Raw genomic sequence first — 25,635 nt, 5'->3', positions numbered from 1 at the left:
ATTACAATTGATCCGTTTAGATCTTTTTGGGCCATCTAGAACTACTAGCTTGGGTAGAAAACAATATGCATTTGTCTTGGTAGATGACTATTCTAGATATACTTGGGTTCTATTCTTAAGTACTAAAGATGAAGCATTAGAAAAATTCATCACGTTTTCAAAAGTAATCCAAAACGAAAAAGGTTATTCTATAACTAGTGTTAGGAGTGATCATGGAACTGAATTCAAAAATCTTGGATTTACTAATTTTTGTAATTCTAATGGTATTAGCCATAATTTTTCAGCACCTAGAACCCCTCAACAAAATGGAGTTTTTGAGAGGAAATCAAACTTTAGAAGAAATGGCTAGAACCATGCTTTGTGAAAATAATTTGCCAAAATATTTTTGGGCGAAAACCACAAATACCGCTTGTTATATTATTAATCGAGTAATGATTAGGCCTATTTTAAAGAAAACTCCATATCAATTTTTCAAAAATAAAAAGCCTAACATTAGCTATTTTCATTCTTTTAGATGTAAGTGTTTTGTTTTGAACAACGGTAAAGACAATCTTGGCAAATTTGATGCTAAAAGTGATGAAGGAATTTTTCTGGGTTATTCTTTAAATTCTAAAGATTATCGAGTATTTAATAAAAGAACTTTAGTTGTAGAAGAGTCTATACATGTTGTTTTCGATGATAATTTCCTTCCGAGGAAGGATTCTTGTTTGAATGATGATGTAGGTGTTATAAATACAAATGACGTTAGACATGACGTTGGAGAACCATCATCAAAGGAAGAAACGAAAGATGAGGAAACTCATGATCCTCTCAAGAATCCAACCATTGAAGAAAGGGAAATATCTTATCCAAGAGAGTATAACTATGTCAAGGATGGTGAAATCTTAGGTGATCCATCCAAAGGGGAAACAACTCGATCTTCTCTTAGAAATATTTGTAATTATGTTGCATTTATCTCATGCATAGAGCCTAAGAATATTAAAGAATCATTAAATGATGAACATAGGATTATGGTTATGCAAGAAGAGTTAAACCAATTTGAGAGAAGTAAAGTATGGACATTAGTTGAAAGGCCTAGTAATAAATCTATTGTAGGTACTAGATGGGTATTAAGGAATAAGCTTGATGAAAGTGGTAATATAGTGAGAAACAAGGCTAGACTTGTTGCTCAAGGGTATACTCAAGAAGAGGGCATATATTATGATGAAACATACGCTCCCGTAGCTAGGATGGAAGCAATTAGAATGTTATTAGCATTTGCATGTTTTCATGAATTCAAATTATATCAAATGGATGTTAAAAGTGCATTTTTAAATGGTTTTATAAAGGAAGAAGTGCATGTGGAACAACCTCCAGGTTTTGAGGATTTAAAATTTACAAATCATGTTCTTAAATTGACAAAAGCGCTTTATGGTTTAAAACAAGCTCCTAGAGCTTGGTATGAAAGATTGTTAAACTTTTTAATTGAAAAGGGTTTTTCAAAGGGAAGGTGACACTACATTGTTTTAAAGCATAAAGGTAAAGATTTATTAGTAGTTAAAATTTATGTTGATGATATAATATTTGGTTCTACTAATGATGTTCTTTGCCAAGAATTTTTTAAGCTAATACAAAGTGAATTCGAAATGAGCATGATGGGGGAGCTCTCATTTTTCTTGGGACTCCAAATCAAGCAAAGAAAAGATGGCATCTTCATCAATCAAGCTAAATATGTCAAGGATATGCTCAGGAAGTCTGGAATGAAAAATGGGAAACCTCATGGTGCTCCAATGAGCTCATCAACAAAAGCTTGACATAGATGAAGGAGGTAAATGTGTAGATGTTAAATTATATAGGTAAATGATTGGCTCTTTGCTTTATCTAACTGCAAGTAGACCGGACATTATGATTAGTGTTTGCTTATATGCTAGATTTCAATCATGCCCTAAGGAATCACATTTACTAGCTGTTAAGAGAATCTTTAGATACCTTAAGGACACTCCTCATTTAGGACTTTGGTATCCTAGAGACTATAGCTTTAGCTTGCATGCCTTTTCTGATGTGGATTATGGAGGATGCAAATTAGATAAGAAAAACACCTCTGGTACTTGCCAATTCCTTAGAAATATGTTGATTTCTTGGTTTTCAAAAAAACAAAATTGTGTTGCATTATCTACCACAGAAGCAGAATACATTTCAGCTGGTAGTTGTTGTGCACAAGTTTTATGGATGAAACAACAACTTTTTGATTATGGAATTGAAGTAGGTACCATTCCTATAAAGTGTGACAATACTAGTGCTATTTGTCTCACTAAAAATCCCATCCAACACTCTAGAACTAGGCACATTGAAATAAGACATCACTTCATTAGAGACCATGTCGCTAAGGAATATATAGTTCTAGAATTTATTGATACTTTGCACCAATTAGTGGATATCTTTACAAAACCTTTAGACAATGAAAGATTTTGGACACTTAGGAGAGAATTAGGTTTAACAAACCTATCTTCACTTAGTGTTTAAAATAATTTTAGCACTTTCAAGAATAAATGAAAAATGCTTATAATAATAATTTTTGATTACATTCTTTACTATTAGTTAGGGGGAGTTTATTTTATTTGGTGAAAATTAATTTTATGTTCAAATGTAGTTTAAGGATTAAATTGATTGATTGAACATGATTAATTTTCCATATATGAGTTGTCAATACCACTAGAGCTAATTGATTTAGCATTTTGAGTGTTTAAAACGGATTTTTGACATTTTTGTGCTTAGTCATCGATGCACTTAACAGTGCATCGATGCATCCCCTTGAATGTGCATCGATACACCATGAAGGTGCACCGATGCACGCCTTGAATGTGTATCGATGCACAGGGTCATGCATCGATGCATCCGTTGGGTTTTGGGTTTAAAAGGCTTATTTTCTCATTTGTTTCAAACCCTAAAAACTAAACTTCTCTAGCCACTCATCCCTCTCACTCTCTAAAATCTCTTCTTGCTCAAAATCAACGAAATTTTGTCGGAATCTTTGAGCTTTTCATCTCCTAATTCTGCTTTAATCATCAAATCGTGCAAAACAACATCACATTCCCTCAAATCCGAAAATTTTCAAGGTAATGTTTCAAAAACTCTATTTTATTGATTTTTGATCTTAGGACTAGTTTATATTAGTTCTAGGATGAACATTATATCGAGCATTGATTGTTTGATGATTATAAACTAGATTTTACAACTAATTTCATCAAAAACTCACAAATTTTCAATAAATTTTTGAATTTTTGAAATAAAAAAATTGAAATTCTGATTTTAATTTTTAAATTTGATGTTTTTGATTTAATTATGTTGTCTTCATGAAAAACTATACATATTATAAGTTTCAAACATTGTTTGCTAATTAGTTTTTCAAAAACTATGCCCATTAGGATTTGGTTTAAATAACCTTGAATTATTGCGGACTCATTTGAGTTTTGGGATTGATTATTTTGCATACATGTTTTTCGAAATTACAGGTTATATTCTTTACTCCGATTCCTAAACCATGTCTAATCCCAAGCGCCCCAGGACTTCATCTAGTCGTTCAAACCGACCTCCAAATCTCGTTCCTCCTCTACCTAATAGTCTTTTAGGACTTTGTTTCAATATACCCTGAGCGTCGTAGAGACGACTTGTACCATAGGTACATGGAGTCTTTCCAATCCTATAGAATCCGGGAAGAGCGTATTCCTTCTCGTCAAGACATGATAGATATTGACTTCGAATACCTTTCGATTCTTAAAACTTGGAAGTTTGATAAAATGTTTCGTCTCAAACCTATTGTCTATCATCAGTTAGTCCGTATTTTCTATTCTAATGCGGTATTTATTCAAAACAATACTCAGTGTGGGACTATAGCAATCAGATCATATCTTTTAAGACAATATGTTACTATTGATCCCGAGACTATAGCTTTCCGTTTTGGGTTAGATGACGAAGGTTTATTTAATGAGAATGAAACTGTGGATTATCCATATGTTCCAAACGCTAGTGTTAGTACTCTACGTTCTCATCACGATCGTTTTCTTCATTTGATGATCTCTTGGGGGTTTAGACCATCTGGAGGTAGGTACTCTACTCTACGTGCTATGGATTTATGGTGGATGCACTGTCTCAAAAATAAAAACAAAATAAATCTGCCCCACATTATTTTTAGTCAACTAGTGGATATCATAAACACTGTTCCTTCAAAACATGTCGAAACATTAGTTTATGGATGTCTTCTTAGTAACCTTTTTATCAAACTCGGTCTAGACGTCTCTCTTGACAATCCTATTCCTCTTCAAAACCCAATCAATCTCATTTCGTTGAAAAAAGCCGAGGTAACTGGTCAGTGGGTATTTCGACCTTCTAAGCAAACTCAGGGAGCTAGTTCCTCACGAGCTGCTCCTAGTTCTTCTCGTGCTCCTCCTCCTCCGGCTCCTGCTGTAGACGATGATCCAGAACTTCAACAACTCATGCAAGATATCGATGAAGAAGTTCCTGATGATGTTCCTCCAGCACCGGAACTAGCACAGCAAGAAGATCAAACGCCACTATATTTTTGATCTTTCTTAGAATCGTTTGATCTGAGGTTTGCTTCCATGGAGTCTCAGGTTACTGAGTTTCAGCGGGAGATGCACGAACGTATGGACGCTCTCACTCTTGAAGTTCGAGCTCATTTTCCTCCTCCTCCCGACCCTTCGATGGACTAGACCTTTTTCCATGCTTTCTTGGATTTCAAACTTGGATTGATATTTGTTTTTGATGTTTATGGATTGTTAATTTTGGAACCTTAAATGTTTGAATTTGTTAAGAGTTATGATTTGGATGCTTGGTTGATTGAACTTATTATATATATTTGGTTTGATTTTAACTTTATTATTATGAGCTTAATGTTTATTAATTTTTGCATCATATTAGTTCATTATGACCAATTATGTCATTTCACATTTTGATTATGAATATTGATTATGAAGCTAATCTCTCTTTTGATTGTGATCTTAGTAACTTAATCTTATTTACTTATAATTAACTGGCTATATTTTTCAAAACCTTGTTTAAATCGATTTTTGAGTCTTTTTGATTTAACAAAAAGGGGGAGAAGTGGTAAGTGTTAAAATGTTTTAAAGGGGAGAAGTGTTAAAGTAAGGGGGAGAAATTTTTCAACATTGATTTCAAAATTTATTTTCAAAGAAAATCTTAAAATTATTCAAGTGTTAAAATAAGGGGGAGTATTACTTTGTTAAGTCCATCGACTATTAAGAGTTAAAAGTTCTCATCCTTTTAGAGTATAATGTATCTATTAAAATGTAACAAGTTAATATGAAAAATCCTTATTAGTAAAATACTAGGTTATACCTTTTAAAGAATAGTCAACAACCTTTAGAGCAGATGGTTAAAAGTTCTCAGTTGACACTTCCTCTTTCCCTTGGTTATGGGTTCAATATTTGTTAGGAGCAAAATTCCCCTTCCCCCTCCCTCTAGGTAGCAATTGTTAAAAAAAACTAAAATAAAATATAGTCGTTTTTACCCTTAAAATGATAGATTTTTTTGTTTAATTTTTATCAATTTTGAGTCGCTTTCATAGAAAATCAACTTTAAGAGAAGAAAGAAAAGTAAACTAAAAATATTTTAGTACTAATTTTATTGCGAAGGACGATTGGTAATTGGCTACCGAGGGCGACCAAAAAAGTGCAATGCCAAAAAGTAAACTACTTAAAAGTTTAGTGTTAAAAATCAACACACCCTAAAGATTAGTGTTTAAAACAACATCATTTTCGGCATCAATAGTTGTCGCAAAAACGATATCATTTTGTCCACATGATCACAATAACAAAAAGAAACATCCACACCATCGTGTTGTTAAAATTTAGCGGTTTAATAACATAATTGAAGTCAAAACCATAATTCAATGTTATAATTGGAGAAATTAAAAGTTCAGTTGTATAAACAATATATTACTTAAAATTTATTGACATTTAGTATAGTTATCCAATTTAATGTAAATTATAAATATAAAAACTAAAATTTATTTTTTAAATAAATTATTAAGAAAATTAAATATTTTCATTGAAAAATCACTCATTGTCCTTTACTATTCTTTAAACATATTTTTAATGAAATTGTCAATAAAATTTAATTTTTCCTTCAAATTTTTATATAAAATTAGTACTTATGTTTAAAAAAATGAATAAAATTTAAATTAAAAAAATAAAACAAACATTCTAACCAATTCGAAGGCCAAAAATCTGATTTAGGAAATTTCAAAATGTGATTAGGCCAAAACCGATGTCATGTATAATTTCTAAGTTGGTCTCAACAATTTAAATAAGAGGGGAAATTTTAATTAAAATAAAAAAAATATTAGTGCCAAACGGCAAATTATGATTATATGCCTAATAAGCGTTAATAGTGAGAAGTAAGAATGGTATAAGGGCGTTCCTTCTATAACAGGTTCACCTGCTCAATTTTACAATCTACTTTCTACTCGCTATCCTTACACCATTATTATCATTCTGGTATAGGACTAATTTAGGGTGCGTTTGGTTTATGGAATGTAAGATTATCAGTGAGAATAAAAGATTATTAGGAAATAAAATTACTGAGAATGTTGTATTTTGTGTTTGGTTGGTTTAGCAGGAATCTAAGATTACCGTGTTTGGTTAAAGGAATAAAAAATTATTGGAATGTATATTTAACCAAATTGTCCTTATTATATATTTGTTTTTGTAACAAGTTGAACAATATTTATATATTTTCTTTAAAAAAATTTAAATTCATAAAATTTATATAATTTTTTTTTACAAAATTAAAAATATAGAAAGGTTTAATGAAAGGGTAAAATTTTATTTTAACCTCTGAACTTCATATAAAATTTTAATTATAGAATTTTTTATAAATCTAAAATAGTTTAAGGATAAATTTGTAATTTAACCTTCGTAGAATTTTTATTATTCAATGACAGATAATGATATTTTTGTAAGAAATTTTTTTAAGGGCATTTTAGTCCAAAACGTTGATAATCCAACAATACTTAAGAAAAGAGAGGTAATGACATTCCCGGTAATATACTCCAAAAAATCCACTATTGGTAATGTAAGATTACTGGGAATGACATTCATGGCAAACCAAACGGGGGAATGTGGATTCCATTCCCATGAGAATCTCACATTCCCCCAACCAAACACACTCTTAATAATTTAAAGTACCACAATTGAACAATTTCATACGTGGCATTCCCATGCAGCGAGTGCAAATGACAAATCATACAGCTGAGAAGCTTTAATTTGGTAGTGTGTTTTTTCTTAATTAACAATTAGAGCCATAAATCATAATAATATTTCCCTCGCTTTCTTGAATTTCAAAATTCAAAAAACAACACCACAACACTCCTTCCTTCTTCTCCATTTTTCTGTTAAATCAGCGGTTGTTAGTTCTGGAAGAATAATCCAAAAACCAAAAATCTAATAAATCAAATGGTATGCGGTTTCCTGAATCGGGAGTTAGGGTTAGGGACAATCACGAGATCAGCAGTGAGATTTCTTGATCAGACGGTGTGCAGAGCTATGGGGTGTTTCTTCCAATGCTTTGGCGTCAGAAACGATCGTTCCCGCCCTCATATAGTCCCTTCCTTGTCAAAGTCCATCGTGAGTTTTACTTTTTCACTTTCTTTTTCCCAGTTCTCTCATACCTTTGTTTGGTTTCTCGGAAAATTCAGTTCAAGAAACATTTTCTTTCATAGTCTTTCTATATTTTCCGTTTTGCTGGTCAGGAACATGCAGTTTCTCGAGATCGGTTGTCATCTCTCTTTGTTGATGGTGGTAAGTATATCTATACACAATATCTCTCTATGTTATGAGTCGAGTTAGCTAATTTCAATATTGTTCTTTTTCTTTTGGTTGTAAAAGAGAAAAGAGATTCTTCATCCAAGGATTTGGAGTCTCCACAAATTGATAAAAGTCTCATGGATGAGGTATTTTCATTGAGCAATTTGATTTAGACTTTTTTTAAATGTTCGATGCGAATCAATTAAAATTATTTAGCTTCCCGTAGGCAAAATTCCTCAAAGCTTGTGGCACAATACCAGAGACTCCGGCTGCAATTCGCAAAGCATCTCAGAAGTTTAAACAGTCCCCACCTTGTGTTGTAGATTCAGAGACTTCTAAATTTCGTTCATGGCTTCCAAACACACCCATTGATAAGTTTAAGTTGGATAAGCAATCTGATCACCCACCTACTCCAAATAAACTTTTCCAGGCGTTGGAGAGGTCGGATTCTACGGAGAACACTCCTAGCAGGTTAACGGTTTTAACTTCTAACCTTCAGAATATTAGTCAAGTAATCAAAATATGGAATCGGCTTCTCATTGAAGCAGAATTGTTTTGCGGATGACAGTATTTATCTTAGAATGAACAGAACTATTTCCATCTGCAAATTTTTCTTGTGTGATATTGAGATACATCTTCGTTGTAATTTTAAGGCTGGCTGACGATTGAATGGTTCTATTTCTTTCTTTTCTAGCTGTATATCGGATGCAGCAAACACTGGGATGTCTGCCATGAGTTCTACTGAAGGTAGTGAGGCTATGACTACTGATAAAACAGTCGAGATCGATGTCATCTCAACTTCTGCTTATGGAAAGAACAACAAGTCTGTTCGGTTTGAATTTGAATTTGAATCTGATGGTTCTTCTAAATCTGAAAATATTGGCCAAAATCCAGAGAAACTTGAAGCTTTAGGTTATCTAAGTGCATCAAAACACTCGCCAAACCCAACCCCGTTAAAGCTTTTTGATGGAATGCAAACCCCAGGAACTGTTTTTCCCTCAAACATGGAAACCTTGGCAAACGGGAAGATTAGAATTCGGTCCGAATATGTTCATAATGCAATGAAGGAAGAGGCATTTAGTTCCAAAGAGATGTTTGATGAGCTGAAAGAATCTCATGAACGATTAGAAAATGCCATCCCAAAGCTAGAAGTGGGAGTGAAACAAACTTCACTTTTGAAAGATTCAGAGGATGGAGGCTTGTCTTCTTGGTTGAAGCCAAAACAGAATGCCATGGATGATCCCAACAAGAATCTTCATGTCACATTCAGCAAAACCCCTCATATTAGTAAAACCCCAGGGGATAGACCCATCATTGGTTTGGTGGCTGCACACTGGAAAGAGGATGAGTCTTCCCGCATCTCACCCAAGTGGTGGGATGGCAATGGAATCCCAAATTCAACTACCAAATACAAGGAGGTGAATCTTTTTTTCTTCCCGCTGCTATTTCTACTTGCAGTATGGACCTATTTTTTATGGATCCTTGTCCTGTTTGCAGGATCAGAAAGTGAGTTGGCATGCAACCCCATTTGAAGAAAGGCTGGAAAAGGCTTTGTCAGATGAGACTCTCATCTCTCAGAGGTATGTGTACTCTTTGCTTGCTAAATTCATTGCCTATGATGGTATATTAGCTTAGATTTTATGCACTTGCAATACGGAAGTGTCTTTCCCGTCGTACTTCCGTAACTAAATCAAATATCAGCTTTCTCTTGTTTTCTACTTTCCTAAATATCTTGGTGTGGGGCATTGATTTTAGTAAACGTGAAGTAGATTCATATCTAGAGTGGTCCAAGCAGTAAAAGATAATGTTGTTTTCTCTAAAGAAGTTGGGTTTGAGTAGCTGCGTCTATCTACGGAGTATAGTCAATGGACTAAGAAAAATTCTGAATAAATACTACCTTGTAATCATCCGGATTATTTGAAAAAGTATGTTCACTTTGCTTTGACATCTTCTGTCAAAAACGTGAACAAACGAGGTCTCATGCGAGAAGCTAACTAAATTCAGGGCTATGGCAATAATCTTTGTTTGAGGGTGTGAGTGAGAAAAGTACTTTGCAGAAGCATTTACCTAGTTTAAATATTAACTAGTTTTGGGATGATATTAGGTGGGATGTCTGCATCATTGACCCCTTGGTTTGCTAAACTATATAGCTTCGACTTTTCTTATTGGTTTTAAAGTGTTTCTGCTTGATACAGTCGGATATAGCTCTAACATACGGAAAAACTTAAAAAGTAGAACATACTTGTGTTATACCTATATTGGACTCTTACACACCGAGTAACATAGTTCAAAGAGATGATGGAGGGCTATCTCAGTCTGATTATAATGTTTGGAAGACTCTAACAAGTCCCTTCTAATATGATCCTTTATTCAGATGAAGTTGAAATTGTCTTAATAACTGGTAATTCTGATCCTGTAATTTTTGTTTCAACATTACAGGAAGCATGTTGACCAACCAAGGATGTGTCTTGATGAGGTTGATAAAGGTGACACAGCTCAGTCTCAGCTGCGACCATCTTCACATTCCAAGTCTGTCGTTTCGTTCTGACTATACATATCTTGCTCTTCCTTGAAATCTCAGGTTTACATTTAATGAAAACACAGATGTCTAAAATCAAGAAAAATAATGGCATTTAGTTTAGAGCTTTTTCTCTGGGAATCATGCTGTGTTGATTGTAATTCTCAGCTGGAATAAAGATCTGCTTGACGTGTATGTCATCGATTCAAATGATGACATGCAGTTTTTGTTAAGGTTATATTACTTCGTTCGCGTTAAGAGAGGAAAATGTAACTTTTCATACCAATATATAGATCCTACAAACATTTCAGACCATCCGTTTATAGCAATGATTTATCATAATAAAAATGGTAAACTACAAAGTTGGTCACTTTTGTTTCAGTTTTCTTAAGTATAGTTACTCAATTCAAAAAAATTAATTGGTAGTCACTTTCGTTTTGTTTTAATAAAGATGTGTTCATTTACCCTAAACTATTATTAAAGGTTTAACGATTTGATGATGTGACACATTAATAAAATGATTTAATTTTTCTTTTAACCCATAAATTTTAGATAAAATTTAATTATGGACTTTTTTTTTGTAAATCTAAATAATTTAGGGACAAGTTTGCCATTATCATTTTTTAATATGATTTTCTTCTTAATTCCCCTTGCACCGCTCCTCCTCCTCCAACTATGGCAGTTGGAATAATTTATAAAGAAAAAGCCTAAACACAAGGAAATAATCAATTGCAGAAACAAGGCAAAAGGTACAGTAGGAGAAGAAATCTTCCTAAATTTTCAATAGAAAACAATAATATCTTTGTCAAGCATTCAGGAACGCATCCCAAAAGCAAGTGGTTATACACTTTGAATCGAAAACTAATAAATATACACAGTGCCCAGCAAAATGAGATGCATTCTTTCCCAAATCATCAACTAGAATACTAGTTCATTCCTAGACAATCATCTGAAACCCTGTGCATCACATGATCGCAACTTTGTCATAACTCAGCTTTGGTTGCATAACTCGTTTTTCATCACGGTCACCACCAGCAACTCTATTTCCTACGACTGCAACAGATCGTTTCCTTTTCATCTTTGTCTCCCATCGTTCACCTGGTTATCTTGAACACTTTCCTTAAAGTTCTTTTCTGTTGTCCCCCCGGCGGCCTAGGATTCACAGCAATTCTCTTATCAACCTATATCATGAAAGAAGAGAAGGAAGACAAATCAAGAAAGTTTAGGGTATCTTGAACACTTTCCTTAAAGTTCTTAAGCTCCTCTGTCGCCACTGGAGGGGAAGGTTTAGGGTGTGAAACTCCAAAAGAATGATCATCTGATGTAAGGCTTCGAAGAGGAACGCCCAACACCCAGCATAATTCTCCAGACCGAGTATTTTTTTTGACTGCTTAATGAAATTGGCTCCAAAGGCAAACACTGAGGCAACGGTGGCATATCTGATGACAAGCCCACATTCTAAATTATTATCAGAACTAAACATATTTTTCTCTCTATAATTCTACCAAGAACAGCCAAACCTGCACAAGTGAACAGAAGATCGTTACTCTCAAAACCAAGTAACTCGCTTCTCTTCCACTAATAATCTAATCCCCTAACAGACTGTTTAGTTCTTGCTTTATAATTTGAAGGATTAAAAAAAACAAATTTACATATTAGAACAAATAAGAATTAAGAATTTCACAATTACTAGTTTACAGAACAAACATGTTAAACATAGTGTTGCACTTTACTCCTTTTTCCCCTTGTTAAATCAATGGAGTAATAATTTTGCCTTCCAGTTTTTACCATTTTCTTTTCCTTTTTAGTAGCTTTTCTAATAATAAAAAACGACAATCAAACAAAATCTTAACAAATCAACGACTCTTTAAGTACCTGGATGAAACTATACTTAAAAACTTGAAATTTCTCTCATGCAGTGCTAAACATTGACTACTACTTTTCTTGCTGCTGCTACTTGTTACAATTACTAAAGCATTTACGCCACAAATCGAAATCCCCAATTAAAGGTCGAAGAGATGGGGGAGAGAAAGAGGAATAGGAGAGAGAAGTGACGGAAGTCGGCACGGAGTATGCGGTTGCTTTCGGATCGGATGGCCAGGAGGTTGATGTTTGACGGCAGTTTTGCCATAGCTGGAGGAGGAGATGGGGTGTGCGGTGTAAGGGGAATTAAGAAGAAAAGCATATTAAAAAAAAGGGTAAATTGCAACTTTTCCCTCAATTACTTTAGATTTACATAAAAGTCCATAATTAAATTTTACCTAATGTTTAAGTGTTAAAACAAAAATTAAATTATTTTATTAACGTGTCACATCATCAAATAATTAAACATTTAACGTCCGTTTAGAGTAAGTGACCACATCTTAATTAAAATTAAATAGAAATGACTACGAATTAGATTTTTTTAAATCGAGTGATAATACGTTTATAAAACTGAAATAAAAACGATCAATTCTATAGTTTACCCTAATAAAATTTTAAACAAAAGCCCCTAAAAATATGGTAAATCATACTAATGATCACTAATGTTTAGATAAAAATTTCTTTTAATCACTGAAGTTTTAAAAATTATATTGCAATCACTGGTACTGATATTATTGATTTATAATAAAATGATTAATTTACTATCATCATGTTAAATTGATAGGTCAATGTCAATGTCAATAAAATTTAATATTTAATTTTATTTTCAAATTATTATTAAAACATTAATTAAATTTTTAAACAATAATTTTGTAGATCCAAACAAATATGGCTGTAGACAAGGGCTTGCAACCAAAACCCAAACAGTAGCGCTACAAGGACAACATCACTGGGCTGCTCAGGCCTCCATCATGATTAACCACAACGCAGCTTCGGTACTTGAACAGAATCATATCTTGAAACGACTTGATTGCCTAGTTGGCCGGTCACCCCCATTCTCCTCCTCAACACACTCCACAGCCATTGCCTGTCACCCCCAATGCTCTATGTCAATCCTCTTCATCAATGTTTCACCAGACGAGCTGTTGGATTTTTTTTATTAATACGATGTTTGTTATTAGATGGGTGCCTTCAAAATCTCGACTAATTGTGTAATTTAACTTTTTATTATTTCAGCCAACAAATTCGTAGTTGATGGTCAATCCATCTCTTTGCTTTTGTTAAGAACGATAATATCGGTTGCAACATTGATTAGATACAATCGACCATTGAGAACGATATGACTATGGTTTTAAATCACTTTCATAGGTTCCAATCAACAATTATGAATTTCCATAACCAACACCAATAAAATAAGAAGATGAACATATGTATGAATATATTGTTAATAAAGATTATAAAAATATGTCTAAATTATATAAAAATATATAATTTAAAATTTTTAAACAATGATCCTCCTCGTCAATCGGCTGTCTATTCCTATTTGTCGGGGAAATCACGCAAAGAGTTGTTTGAGGAGTGGTACTAACTGGTCCGAGATGATCTTATTTGTTCTTTGAGAGGGATGAATGGAATCCCAAAACACATACTTGTTCGCATCTGGGCATGTGAGTGGAGTGTGCCGGTTGCACAGTATCCCCGTCTCGAACAACCCTGTTCCGCGGCACCCTTCCTCGACAACCTCAAATCCTGTCACTCAACCAAACATACTAGAAACTGACTAAAAATTGAAGTACATGCACAATATAATATTGTATACGTTTAAATATGCTTTAAAAACTTACCAGACTGGGAGGGTTTTGTGATGAGCTGAAAAAGCAAGTTATAAGCATCAGCGAAGAACACTTTTAACCTAGGAAGATCCTTGTTGAGCTTCGCCACCGTAGCTTTTAACTTGCCGTTGAATTCCAAGGCTACTTTGTTGCGTTCCTCCAAGCACTTAAGAGGATTGTGGAAGTTCGTCTTTCTCTGCACGGGCAAACAACCCATTGGCGGGAGTCCGGTCAGGGACAACTTGCGAGCTCCGAGGTTGTAAATCTGTCTAACTAAATTTTCGGCAATGCCGATTAGGAAATCCTCGTATTGTTGAACAGTGAATTGGGACTTCCTTTTGGGAAGCGCGTAGTAGTTCTCGACGAAATCGTTGGTTCCTATGCTGTTAACATACAGTGCCTCGGAGATTACCTCATTCGCCGCCCGGTCACCGAGATAAGCTCGGAGTTTCTTCTGGTACTCCTTGTAGTATTCCACTTCTTTCCACAGAGGAATCACTTTCTGTCAAAATGGCCCATAAAAATCAATTAATGTACAATTTCATCCTTCAATAATCATTTTTTTTAATGGTTGGTTCAACTACCAGTATATCAGCCGTGGCGTTGTCGTAGCCAGTTGCAGCAGAAGCAAAGCAAACTCCGGTGGCGAAGTCAGAGATGTTAAAGGCAGGATCCAAGTAGGCAGGAATAATAGGTTTCAGTCCAAATCCCTTGGAAATGAAATCCGGAGGAAGTCGGCCGTTGCAGAATCTGCCGGTGGGAGTGCCGCCGGGAAAATCGCGGCCATAAGGCTCGAAATTGCCTTTGGCGATTGTTGGGATGAAATTGTTGTTGCCGGAATCAACGGATGAATCTCCGAAGACGATGATTGCTGACACTTTAGCTTCGGATTTAGAAGCGATGGCTAAGTATTGAACGAAGAAAATGCAGGGAAAGATCATGGATGCCATGACAGTTCCACAATTCCAGTAAGCATGGACATTGGACAAGCATTTATAGCTGATCAAACAAGAAAACGTGACAACAATCGGATACTTAAAACAAACTAACTTTAATTAATTATCCTGACAAATTAGACGTGGGTTTTATTAGTGTTAAGTATCCTTTGATTCTTAGTAGGCTTTATGTAAATAATATATATGTCAATATAACTCGAAAAAACATGATAAGAAATATTACTATATTATACTACCGTGTTTCTATATTTTTATTAAAAAGATACGTACATGATAGTATCTGTTTAAAGATAACTCTCGATCATATGTCATTGAACGCTCACACCTATGGTGCTTGAATCGGGACCTTAAAGAATAACAACAATTCCTTTATCACTAAGGTCGTTTGGTTCGTACCATTTTTTTATATTTCTATATAAATCTTTAACAAACAACTAAAACTTATTAAACATAAAATTAATGAATTTACATATAAATTTTTATTAATATATCTATACTTATTTGTTAAGTAAGATTTTATAAATATATCATTGAAGAAATTATATAACTATAAATTGGTTTAATAAAAAAATTATGCTTTCATCTCTTTTAGTATTTTTTAAATTCATTTTGGCCGCTCAATAAAAATCATGACTTCGTTTCTAGATGTAATATACAGGGATGGACAGAAGGGGAGGGTGGGGCAATCACCTTCCTAAAAATTTAAAATTATCATATATTTTAAATTTTTTTATGTATTTTTTATTGAAAATTTGTTCCGCATTCTAGAATTTTAGTGCGTCCCTTTGGAATTTTAATTCATCTCCTTAAGTTTAAGTTCGCTTCCCCTCAACATAAAATCATGCATCCGAGAATTTATATATATATATATATATATATATATGACGATAGACTCAAGAATGAGTCATATGTAGAAAATAATTATAATGTTATATTTAGAGTTTGGATTATTGTTTTAAAACTGCTAGTTGGAATGCCAAAAGGCTGAAAATGGAATAAATAAGCGTATTAGTTAGTTGGAAATTAATGGAGATTACTGAAAGAATGGGACTGGAAGCTGTACGGGTTAAATGAAGAAGATGAAGGCTTTGAATTCAGTTTAATTTAGCTATTAATTATGTTTGAATCTTAAGTAACAGCGAAGTGACAACGAACTTATCAAGTGGTCTTAGTAACAAATAAAATATTATTTTTAAATTTTTTTTAAGTTTGAACAACTACTTCTACAAAATATACGTATATTATTAATTAATTAAAAAATTTGAATAAATATTATATTATAATTTCTTTAAATTATAAAAAAAAATGAAAATGGTAAACCCAATTTGAAGATGAATGGGTAATAATTGCATGAAGGTGGGGAAGTGGAGTCCAGGGTCCACTCTCACCTAGCACATGCTATCTTATTTTCGGATGTCATTTGACTCATCTTTTCTTCATATACAAGTATTTCGACTTAGTTTCTCGTATAAACTTCACAAAAACCTCAAAAATTCTTTCAAACTTTCGACATTCTCCTTCATCGATCTCAACATCTAATTATAATACCACCACAATTTCGAGATATTTTATTATCCTTCTTGACGTTTACCTTTTTACTGGTGGGATCCTTCAATCGACCATTATAACGTTACGAGTGAAAATGAATTTATAATTGAAAATGACTTATGATATTTATGGTTTCATTGAAATTTGAGATTAATGAATTCGAGTAAAATGAAGGTTAAATACAAACTCAAATGATCAAAAACATGTCAATTTAAAATTTTTGAATTTAATGATTGTCGAAAACAACGAACGACACAGTAGTCAATTTAAAATAATAGTAATAAATACTAATTTAACACGCAATTAGATAAATAAATGATTGAATTACAAACAAAAGTAATTCAAAATTTTAATAATATTAAAAATATTAAATTTTAGTGACCAAATAAGTGAAAAGAAACTAGAGTGATAACGTACTCAATTTACACAAATTTTAAACTTAATGACGCTCTTTTCATTACCCCGCATAGCTGTGAACTATTCCCAGTATATATACATTTGAAGGTTCCACCTTTTTTATATATAAATTTGGGATAAGTACACGATAATATATGTTCAACGACTTATCTCAATCCTTTGACAATGAACGTTAATATTTCTGCGTATGCGAAGTTTGAATCTAGAATATCAAGGTATAACAGTAAATCCCTTAACCGCTGTGGTCGCTTGATTCGTACTTAAAGCTTTCACCCTAAATATTGCATCGAAGACATTTGTTGAATTATTAAACATTAATTGGATTTTTAATTATATTTTCTAATAGTATGAAGTGATTAAAAAACAATCTTTGCGTAAAGTTTTATTAACCAATCATCGTACAAACTCAATTATTCGAATCAAAAAAATGAACAACATGCCTTTTTAGATAATTTAGTTCCAATTACATAACATTTATAAATTTGAGCATTTTAGTAGTTGAAAATCAGCAAGGCTGGCCCAATGAAAGAAGAAGAAATAGACATATTATGAATAGTCCACAACTATGTAGTGGACAAAATCATTTATTTTTAGATGAAAAGAATTCCCACATGGTTTTAACAAAAATTACATACTTATGAGTTACACTACAAATTTATTGCATCTAGTGAATTCAATGTTCACATGTTTTTCAATCTCTCTATAAATCGTCCCAAGTTGTCGGAGGGAATCACAGAAACAGTTGTTTGAGGCGTGGAAGTAACTTATCTGCCACTATTTTATTTGTTCTTTGCGAGGGATGAATTGAATCCCAAAACACATACTTGTCTGCGTCCGGACATATGAACGGACTGTGCCGGTTGCACAGCACCGCCGTCTCCAATAACCCTGTTCCGCAACACCCTTTCTCAACAACCTCAAAACCTGCCACTCGACAGCCAAATCATAATCAAAATCGATTTCGAATCACCGGATTCCGAGTGTGTGTTGACATTAATATCGAATATAAATACTTGGAATACTTACCGTAATCCGATGGCTTTGTGATGAGCTGAAAAAGCAAGTCATAAACATCGGCGAAGAACACGTTTAACCCAGGAAGGTCCTTGCTGAGCTTTGCCACCGTAGCTTTTAACTTGACATTGAACCCCAAGGTAGCTTTGTTGCGTTCCTCCAAGCAGTTGAGAGGCTTTTTCATGTTCATCGTCCTCTCCAACGGAAAACACCCGAGCGGCAGGAGGCTGGTAACGGACAGCTTCCGAGCTCCCAGGCTGTAAATCTGCTTAATGAAATTTTCGGCAATGCTGATGAGGAAATCCTGGTATTGTTGAACGGTGAAATGGGACCTTCTTTGAGGATTAATGCCGTTGTAGTTTAGGATGAAATCGTTGGTTCCGATGTTGATCAAATATAGGGCGCCGGAGATTACCCCATTCGCCTTCTTTTCACCTAGAGAAGTTCGGAGTTTCTCTTGATACTCCTTGTAGTACTCCACTTCTTTCCACAGAGGTATCACTTTCTGTCAAAACCCACAAAAAATTAATCAATGGGCTTACCATTTAAATGGTTGATACTTTGTGAATTACCAGTAAATCGGAGGTGGCGTTGTCATAGCCGGTTGAAGCAGAACCAAAGGAAACGCCGGTGGCGAAGTCGGAGATGCTAAACTTGGGATCCAAGTAGGCAGGGATAATAGATTTCAGCCCGAAGCCCTCGGAAATGAAATCCGGCTGAAGTCGGCCGTTTCCGAATCGTCCCGTCGGGATGTTGCCGGGAAAATCACGGCCGTAAGGATCGAAATTGCTCTTGGCGAGTGTGGGGATGTAGTTGTTGTTGCCGGTATCAACGAATGAATCTCCGAAGGCGATAACAGCCGACACTTTAGCTTCGGAATCAGAAGCGAAAGCTAAGATTTGAACGAAGAAAATACAGGGGATGACCATGGATGCCATGCCTGCTGTGTCGATGATCACTGCATGCATGGAGCAAGGTTTTTATAGCCCTTTGAAACATGGAAACATATAGATCGAGTGAAGATAAAGCAAAAACATTAATATATAGAATATGTATATGTGTATTAAGGCATTAAATATGCACATGAAATCTTTATAACTTTCACGTAAGTAATCTAAACGAATATAGTTCCAAAAACATTACATGCATATATGTACCGAACAAAAAACTTGGGGTTATTTTTAAATTATATAAGAGTATTATACTAATAACTATGTCTACGTTTAATGTTATCATGATAAAATAATTATCATTTTAATACTTATTTTTGTTTACGAAATTCGTATTTTATATATATATATATATATATATATATATATATATATATATTTAAAATTGAATTGATGTGTATTGTCAAGTTAATATACACATACGCATGTAATATATTAAATTTCTTCTTTCTTAATTTAGGATGATTATTATATGCCCTAAATATTTTATATTATTTGACAATGAAACACCTTTACTATATCTCTGGTGTTCGAACCTAAATATTTAAATATAACAATCATTCATTTAGCCAGTGAGGTAATTTGATTTGTGTACTTTTATATTAGTATTGATAATGATATTGGTTGTATTTATCATTTGTTCGAGTTATATGATTAATTTTTAATCATTTCTGAATATGATCATTTTTTCATTATTAGGTGATTAGTTTGTGTACTTCAATATTTTCTAAAAATATTTTATTTATATGTGATTAATTTACTCTTGTTTTTATAGCCTTTTCTTGTAGTTTTGAAATACTATCTCTATTTAATAAAACTAATCAATTTTAAGAAAATCATTATTTAGAAGTTGAATACTTGATTAGTTAATTTACTACTTCATCTATAATTATTCATTGAATAATATCCTTTTTATAATATAAAAAATTATATATATATATATATATATATATATATATTTTAATTTGATACATAAATGATACATATTTTTTTCCATTCACAAAAGATTTCTACCATATAAATTAAAGGGTAAATTACATTGTTTCTCACTGAATTTTACTCTTTCTCCTATTTTGTACACTCTACAGTTAACTCTCTAATTGTGTGATGATGTGTTATTTTTTATTATTATTTAATATAAAATAATTGAAAATATAAAAGGTAAATTACACTGTTTCTCACTGAACTTTACTCTCTTTCTATTTTGCTCAGCCAACTATAAAATAAAAACAAAATGTGGTTGGATGTCACCACCGTCCACTGTCGACTACCGTAATTAGTGGCCTTTCAGTCCCAAATTTTATGGGTCGCTTTGTCTCGACATCATGAGTTCGGATCTAACCTTCATTTTTGTCGGAACCTGATTCGAAGTCCATGAATCAGAGATTAAAAGTGAGGAAGCCGAAAAGTTTCAGTAGAGATTTACAGATTTTGGGATATTTTCAAACGAAACAACCACCAGATTTAGACTCAAGGGGTCAAGACAAAACCGAACCATGAATTTTAGGACCAAAATGCCACCATTAACGACGGTCGACGGTGGTCGGAATGAAAAATGATGTGGTGGTCGGAGGCTACAATGGGAGGAAAGAAGAGGATTCGAAACGACTTCGTTTTGACGCATATTTGAGTTTTTCAAAACGACGTCGTTTTGATGCTTGTGTTATGTCATAACACCATTAAAAATTAACAACAGAGTGAGCAAAATGATTCAATATATAAAGTTCAATGAATAAAATAAAAAAAATTGAAAGTACGGTGAGCAAAATAAGAGAGAGTAACGGTGTAACTTATCTAAATTAAAATCGCTTGTGTCACATGCAATAGGTTTTATACATAAAAAAAAAAAAGGTAACTAGTGTAATATTGCCAGTTGGACTGCCAAAATGCTGAAAATAAAGGAAGCGTACGAATTAGTTGGAAATGAATGGGAAGTCATGAAAGAGTGGGACTGGGAGCTGTAGGATATAAATGAAGATTGAGGGTTGGGTGTTGAGAGACGGGACAACAGGCTTTGGCTTATAATATCGGCAAAGCTTCCACAATATGATTCACTCATTAATGGGATGCATTTTGTGGATTGCTCAGCACAGCGTAGGGTTCTTTCTCACCCACCACATGCCATCTTAGTTTATAGATGAATATACTACTCCTGTTATATTTCTTTTTTTAATTATACCAAGTTCATATTGAAACTTTGCATAATATGTAACTATGGTCTAAGGGATTGATTTATTAGACCACTATATGACATTCAACCAATTATGATCAAATAGTTTTAAGAGGTCTTTTCATATAAGGGAAATTACATCCTTTCTAATTGAATTTTACTTTTTCTCTTTCTTATCTCATTTAGTGTACTTTTAATTTTTTTAATTGAATTTTCGAATTGTTTATGTCTTGATCACTTTAGATTATTTAATTATTGTTTTGGTATGACGTGATATTTTATTAAAATATAATAATAATAATATTTTATTATTATTAAATTTAAAAAGATTTAAAATAATCACCCACCGTAGATCACCGTCGACCAAAGTTCGCCTTTGAAACCGGCAACCATTCGGTCCTAAACTTCATGAGTTACTTCACCTCGAACCCCTGAGTTCGAGACTTGTGGTTGTTTCACCAAAAAATATCCCAAAACCCGTGAATCTCGATTGAAACATTTCGACTTCCTTCTTTTTGATCTTCTATTCGTGAACTTTGTAGCATGTTTCAATAAAAATGGAGCTCGGATTCAGACTCAGGTGGTCGAGGCGAAGCGACCCATGGAATCTAGGACCGAGCGGTCGCCATCTATAATGGTCGACGATGGTTGGCAATTTCGATTGTCTCATTTTTTATTGAATTCGAGCATGTTCTAACAAAATGAAGGTCGGTTCGAACTCAGGAGGTTGAGACAAAGCAACCGATGAAATTTAAGATTGAACGACAACCATCTACAACTGTCGACGGTGGCGTCCAACGCGTGATGAACAAGAATGACCACCATATGCTTTTTATTTTATATTTTAAATTATTTTTATATGAAATAATAACAAAAGTAACTTGAAAATTTAATGAATAAATTAAAAAAATTAAATGAAATATAAGAGAATATAAAGTTGAATAAATAACTGTATGTTTTACACATCTATATAGCCCTATAGCGTGGTAATTTTAAGAGGTATATTTATATAACTCTATATTTATATAACTCTAGAGTTTGTAGAGAGTTGGTGGGGCAAGAGTCCCTTTCAAAATATTTGATTTAATACTCTTTCTATCACTTAAATTATTTTTTTAGTCAAATATTTTTAACTTTGATACATTATCATTTAAAATTTATTATTGATAAAAATATGAAAAATATATTTTAGAATCTTTTAATCAAGTAGTTTTAAAATATATATTTAATAAAATTTATTTTTTTAAAATATTTAAAATAATCATTGTCAAAGTTTAAAAATTTTAATTTTAGAAAATTAATAAAAGACATTTTTAATGGGACGGAGGTAGTAGTATTTTAGGTCTTTATCAATCTAAATTTAAGTAAAATTAGACTTTTACACTCTCTAATTTTTTTAGATTAAATACATAATAAAACCTTATCATTTTAAACTTAAATATTTTATTAATCTCAATATTTGATCATGATTCCATCCTTGTCTATATCTCTTAAGAGGAGTATTTGCATATCTCTAGAATCCGCTTAATAAATGTTATAATTTAAATAATTCAAAATATATATTTAAATTTAATTTTAAATATTTATATTTTAATAAAAAAATAAATTATTGAATTTAATTTAATTTGATTGATATTGTCATTATATAATATACACGAAATGGTGAAATTGAGCACGATTGAACACTTAATATCCTTTGACATAAAACCCTAATATAAAACTAATATATTCAGATAAAAAAACTTTTATTATTCCACCTATGATTATTTCTTAATTTATTTTTTTAAAAATAATCCAGACTTTTAATTTTAGTCAAATTATTTGTATAATATAACTGCTCATTTTTGTACTGAATTTTATTTTAATAAAGTAAATATATTTTGTTTCATTGTTTATTCATTATTCTATATTGTATTTCAATGATTGTTTATAAATTTGGCTAAATAATATTCTTAAAATATTATATTAATATTTATCTGAAGTTTTTTTTTTTGTTTTTTTTAAATTTCTTTTATAATTATTCATATTTAATTTATTTATCGATTAATTTAAATATAAAAATTATATATGTTCAATATGAAGACTTATCTTTCAATTTAATTTACAACAAGATTAAAATATTTAGTTTTATTTAAGAGACATAACGTCTCATCTATCAATCATTTGACAATGAAAGCTCAAATATCTCGTAATAGTTGGTATTCAAACCCGTAATATATAGGGATAATAATTATCATTTTAACCACTAAAATAGTTTGGTCAATGCAAAATATTTTTATTTTAACTTTTATCAATATATTGAATTTTTTGTTAATAAATTGCAATTATTATTAAATTATAATAATAAAAATGGGCTTCTATCTAAAAGAAGTGAGAGTTTGGGTCGATCTGAAAAACAGAGCCCAATTAAACCCCCAACAAATTACAAAAGAAAGAGATTTAGGGTTTATTTATTTAATCAGAAGCAAAGGGGAAAATAGAAAACCAGGAAAAGAAAGCAGTGAGCGGCAGCTTCTCTTCATCTGTATCTGAAAATGGTTGATTTTAGGGTAAGTTGAAAAATTCTATTTTTTTTCTTTATGGGTTTTTTTTTTGGCTAACATGATGATGAGATTTTGGGTTTTCCTTTTTGTTTTGTTTGAAAAAAAGGTTTCATCAGTATCAAGTGGTGGGCAGAGGTCTCCCAACAGAAGCAGATGAGCATCCCAAGATTTACCGTATGAAGCTTTGGGCCACCAACGAAGTCCGTGCCAAATCCAAATTTTGGTTAGTGAATTGCATTTTTCTTATTATTCTCGATTCCCGTTTATTTTGATTTTGTTTACGGGAGATTGGGTATCTTAGTTTTCCTTTGCATGATATTTTTGTTTTCGTGTTTAGGTATTTCCTGAGGAAGCTGAAGAAGGTGAAGAAAATTAATGGGCAGGTTTTGGCCATCAATGAGGTATTCACCATTGTTCTTCAGTTTTGAACCCTCATTAATGTATAGCATAAGCAAACCTTATTGCATTGCAGTTCATCAGAGAGGATAGCTTATTTTACCTTATGTAGCTTCGTTCATCTACTATTCATTCTATTTAGTTGAGTCAACAAGTGATCGAAGATTACAATTATTCGTTTATGCTTGACTATATATATATATATATATATATATATATATATATATATATATATATATTTTTGAAGTGCTTGACTTATATTTGTATGTTCATAATAGGGAGATTCTGAGCTAGGAATGACTTGTGGTTGGCTGTTTCTCCATTTCCATGTTGATGGAGATAAGCTTTTTTTAAGATGCTTGATTTAATTTGTGTGCTTTATCTGGTGTTGTGTGTTTGATAAGGAAAACGGTTATTCATGTAATAAAATATTCATCATTCTAAATGATTAGCCTCAAATCTAAATTTGGTTGGTTTTTGGTTATTCATGTCAACCTGAATATTCCGTGCTTTGATGGGTCAGAATAAACTTCCTGTGCTCTAAAAGGTAGGACTTCTGTTTCGATTCTGAGGAAATCAGGCATTTCTAAACTCTTTTATATTTGATTTCTGACTTTCCTGATTCAGGAAAGTTGAGTTGTGGAGACAACATGCTTCTGTATTTATCCATTTAAACAATAGAATATTTGGAAGAAAATGATGATTTATACCTTAAATTATCATCAGACCTTGTTGCAATACATTTGTTATTTGGTGGTGGGCTTTCTCACGTGTTTGTTTTTACATAAAATGATGCATTGTATCTACATCAACTTGTATTTACATACTATACATGTTTGTGATTGCAGATTTTGAGAAAAACCCTACGAAGATTAAGAACCATGGTATTTGGCTGCGATATCAAAGTAGAACTGGTTATCACAATATGTACAAGGAGTACCGAGACACAACTCTCAATGGTGCCGTAGAACAGATGTACACTGAGATGGCTTCTCGTCATAGAGTGAGGTTTCCTTGTATTCAAATCATCAAGATAGCTACTATCCCAGCGAAACTTTGCAAGAGGGACAACACCAAGCAGTTCCACAACTCCAAGATCAAATTCCCACTGGTAGTGAAGAAGGTCAGGCCACCAACTAGGAACCTTAAGACGACTTACAAGGCTACTAGACCCAACTTGTTCATGTAGTTGTCTTCCTGATTGGCGGTGGTAGGCCTAAAGCATTTTAGTTTTGGTTACTTCACTTATTAGATTGAGAGGTGTAATCAAAACTTGAACACCTTTTGATGAGTTAAATATAAATTTGGTGATAATGGTGAATTACAATTTATAATATTTGCAATGGCTAGTGAGTATGAATGCGGAACTTGCATTTTATGTTTGTTTTTTTTTTGAAATATTTGTGTTTGACCCTTATCCAAATATGGGTATAAGGTATAAGATATGATCCTTAAATTGTAAATCTATTAAAAATGAATATATTTATTTTGGGTATGATTAATTTTTTATTAGCCATTCTCAACCATTAATGAATGTTTGAATACCTTTATGGATATTGTGTTTGAATCTAGGGCTTCTAAGGATAACAATAATTTTTTTAATTG

At 32.6% G+C, this 25,635-nt stretch overlaps 4 protein-coding genes across 5 annotated transcripts; 2 read left to right on the top strand and 2 right to left on the bottom strand.

Annotated features, from left to right (window-relative positions):
- Positions 1-7,562: 7,562 nt before the first annotated feature.
- Positions 7,563-10,614, top strand: LOC120146447 (protein JASON-like). The gene is made up of 7 exons (XM_039159999.1): positions 7,563-7,643; positions 7,769-7,817; positions 7,905-7,969; positions 8,050-8,294; positions 8,518-9,241; positions 9,321-9,403; positions 10,263-10,614. Exons 1-7 carry the CDS (start codon positions 7,563-7,565, stop codon positions 10,369-10,371), a joined length of 1,356 nt encoding a protein of 451 aa, XP_039015930.1. The 3' UTR covers positions 10,372-10,614.
- A 3,113-nt stretch (positions 10,615-13,727) lies between these two features.
- LOC120146418 (GDSL esterase/lipase At2g42990-like) lies at positions 13,728-14,997 on the bottom strand. 2 transcript variants are annotated; one of them, XM_039159983.1, is made up of 3 exons: positions 14,621-14,997; positions 14,049-14,538; positions 13,728-13,953 (listed from the first exon to the last, which is right to left on the bottom strand). In XM_039159983.1, the coding sequence occupies exons 1-3, from the start codon at positions 14,984-14,986 to the stop codon at positions 13,760-13,762; spliced, it is 1,050 nt and encodes a 349-aa protein (XP_039015914.1). In that variant the 5' UTR covers positions 14,987-14,997; the 3' UTR covers positions 13,728-13,759. The 2 variants fall into 2 exon arrangements, with proteins under 2 accessions (XP_039015914.1, XP_039015915.1); XM_039159984.1 differs by having other exon boundaries at positions 13,860-13,973.
- A 2,587-nt stretch (positions 14,998-17,584) lies between these two features.
- On the bottom strand, positions 17,585-18,909 carry LOC120146425 (GDSL esterase/lipase At2g42990-like). Its single transcript, XM_039159988.1, has 3 exons — positions 18,544-18,909; positions 17,984-18,476; positions 17,585-17,881 (listed from the first exon to the last, which is right to left on the bottom strand). Exons 1-3 carry the CDS (start codon positions 18,907-18,909, stop codon positions 17,688-17,690), a joined length of 1,053 nt encoding a protein of 350 aa, XP_039015919.1. The 3' UTR covers positions 17,585-17,687.
- Positions 18,910-23,708: 4,799 nt separating this feature from the next.
- LOC120146434 (60S ribosomal protein L18a-2-like) lies at positions 23,709-25,366 on the top strand. The gene is made up of 3 exons (XM_039159993.1): positions 23,709-23,857; positions 23,972-24,047; positions 24,887-25,366. Exons 1-3 carry the CDS (start codon positions 23,811-23,813, stop codon positions 25,217-25,219), a joined length of 456 nt encoding a protein of 151 aa, XP_039015924.1. The 5' UTR covers positions 23,709-23,810; the 3' UTR covers positions 25,220-25,366.
- Positions 25,367-25,635: the final 269 nt, after the last annotated feature.

This window comes from Hibiscus syriacus, unplaced genomic scaffold (assembly GCF_006381635.1).
Source record: "Hibiscus syriacus cultivar Baekdansim isolate YM2019G1 unplaced genomic scaffold, ASM638163v2 tig00110926_pilon, whole genome shotgun sequence".
NCBI classification, from domain to species: domain Eukaryota; kingdom Viridiplantae; phylum Streptophyta; class Magnoliopsida; order Malvales; family Malvaceae; genus Hibiscus; species Hibiscus syriacus.
This window is presented reverse-complemented; position numbering and strand designations above follow the sequence as displayed.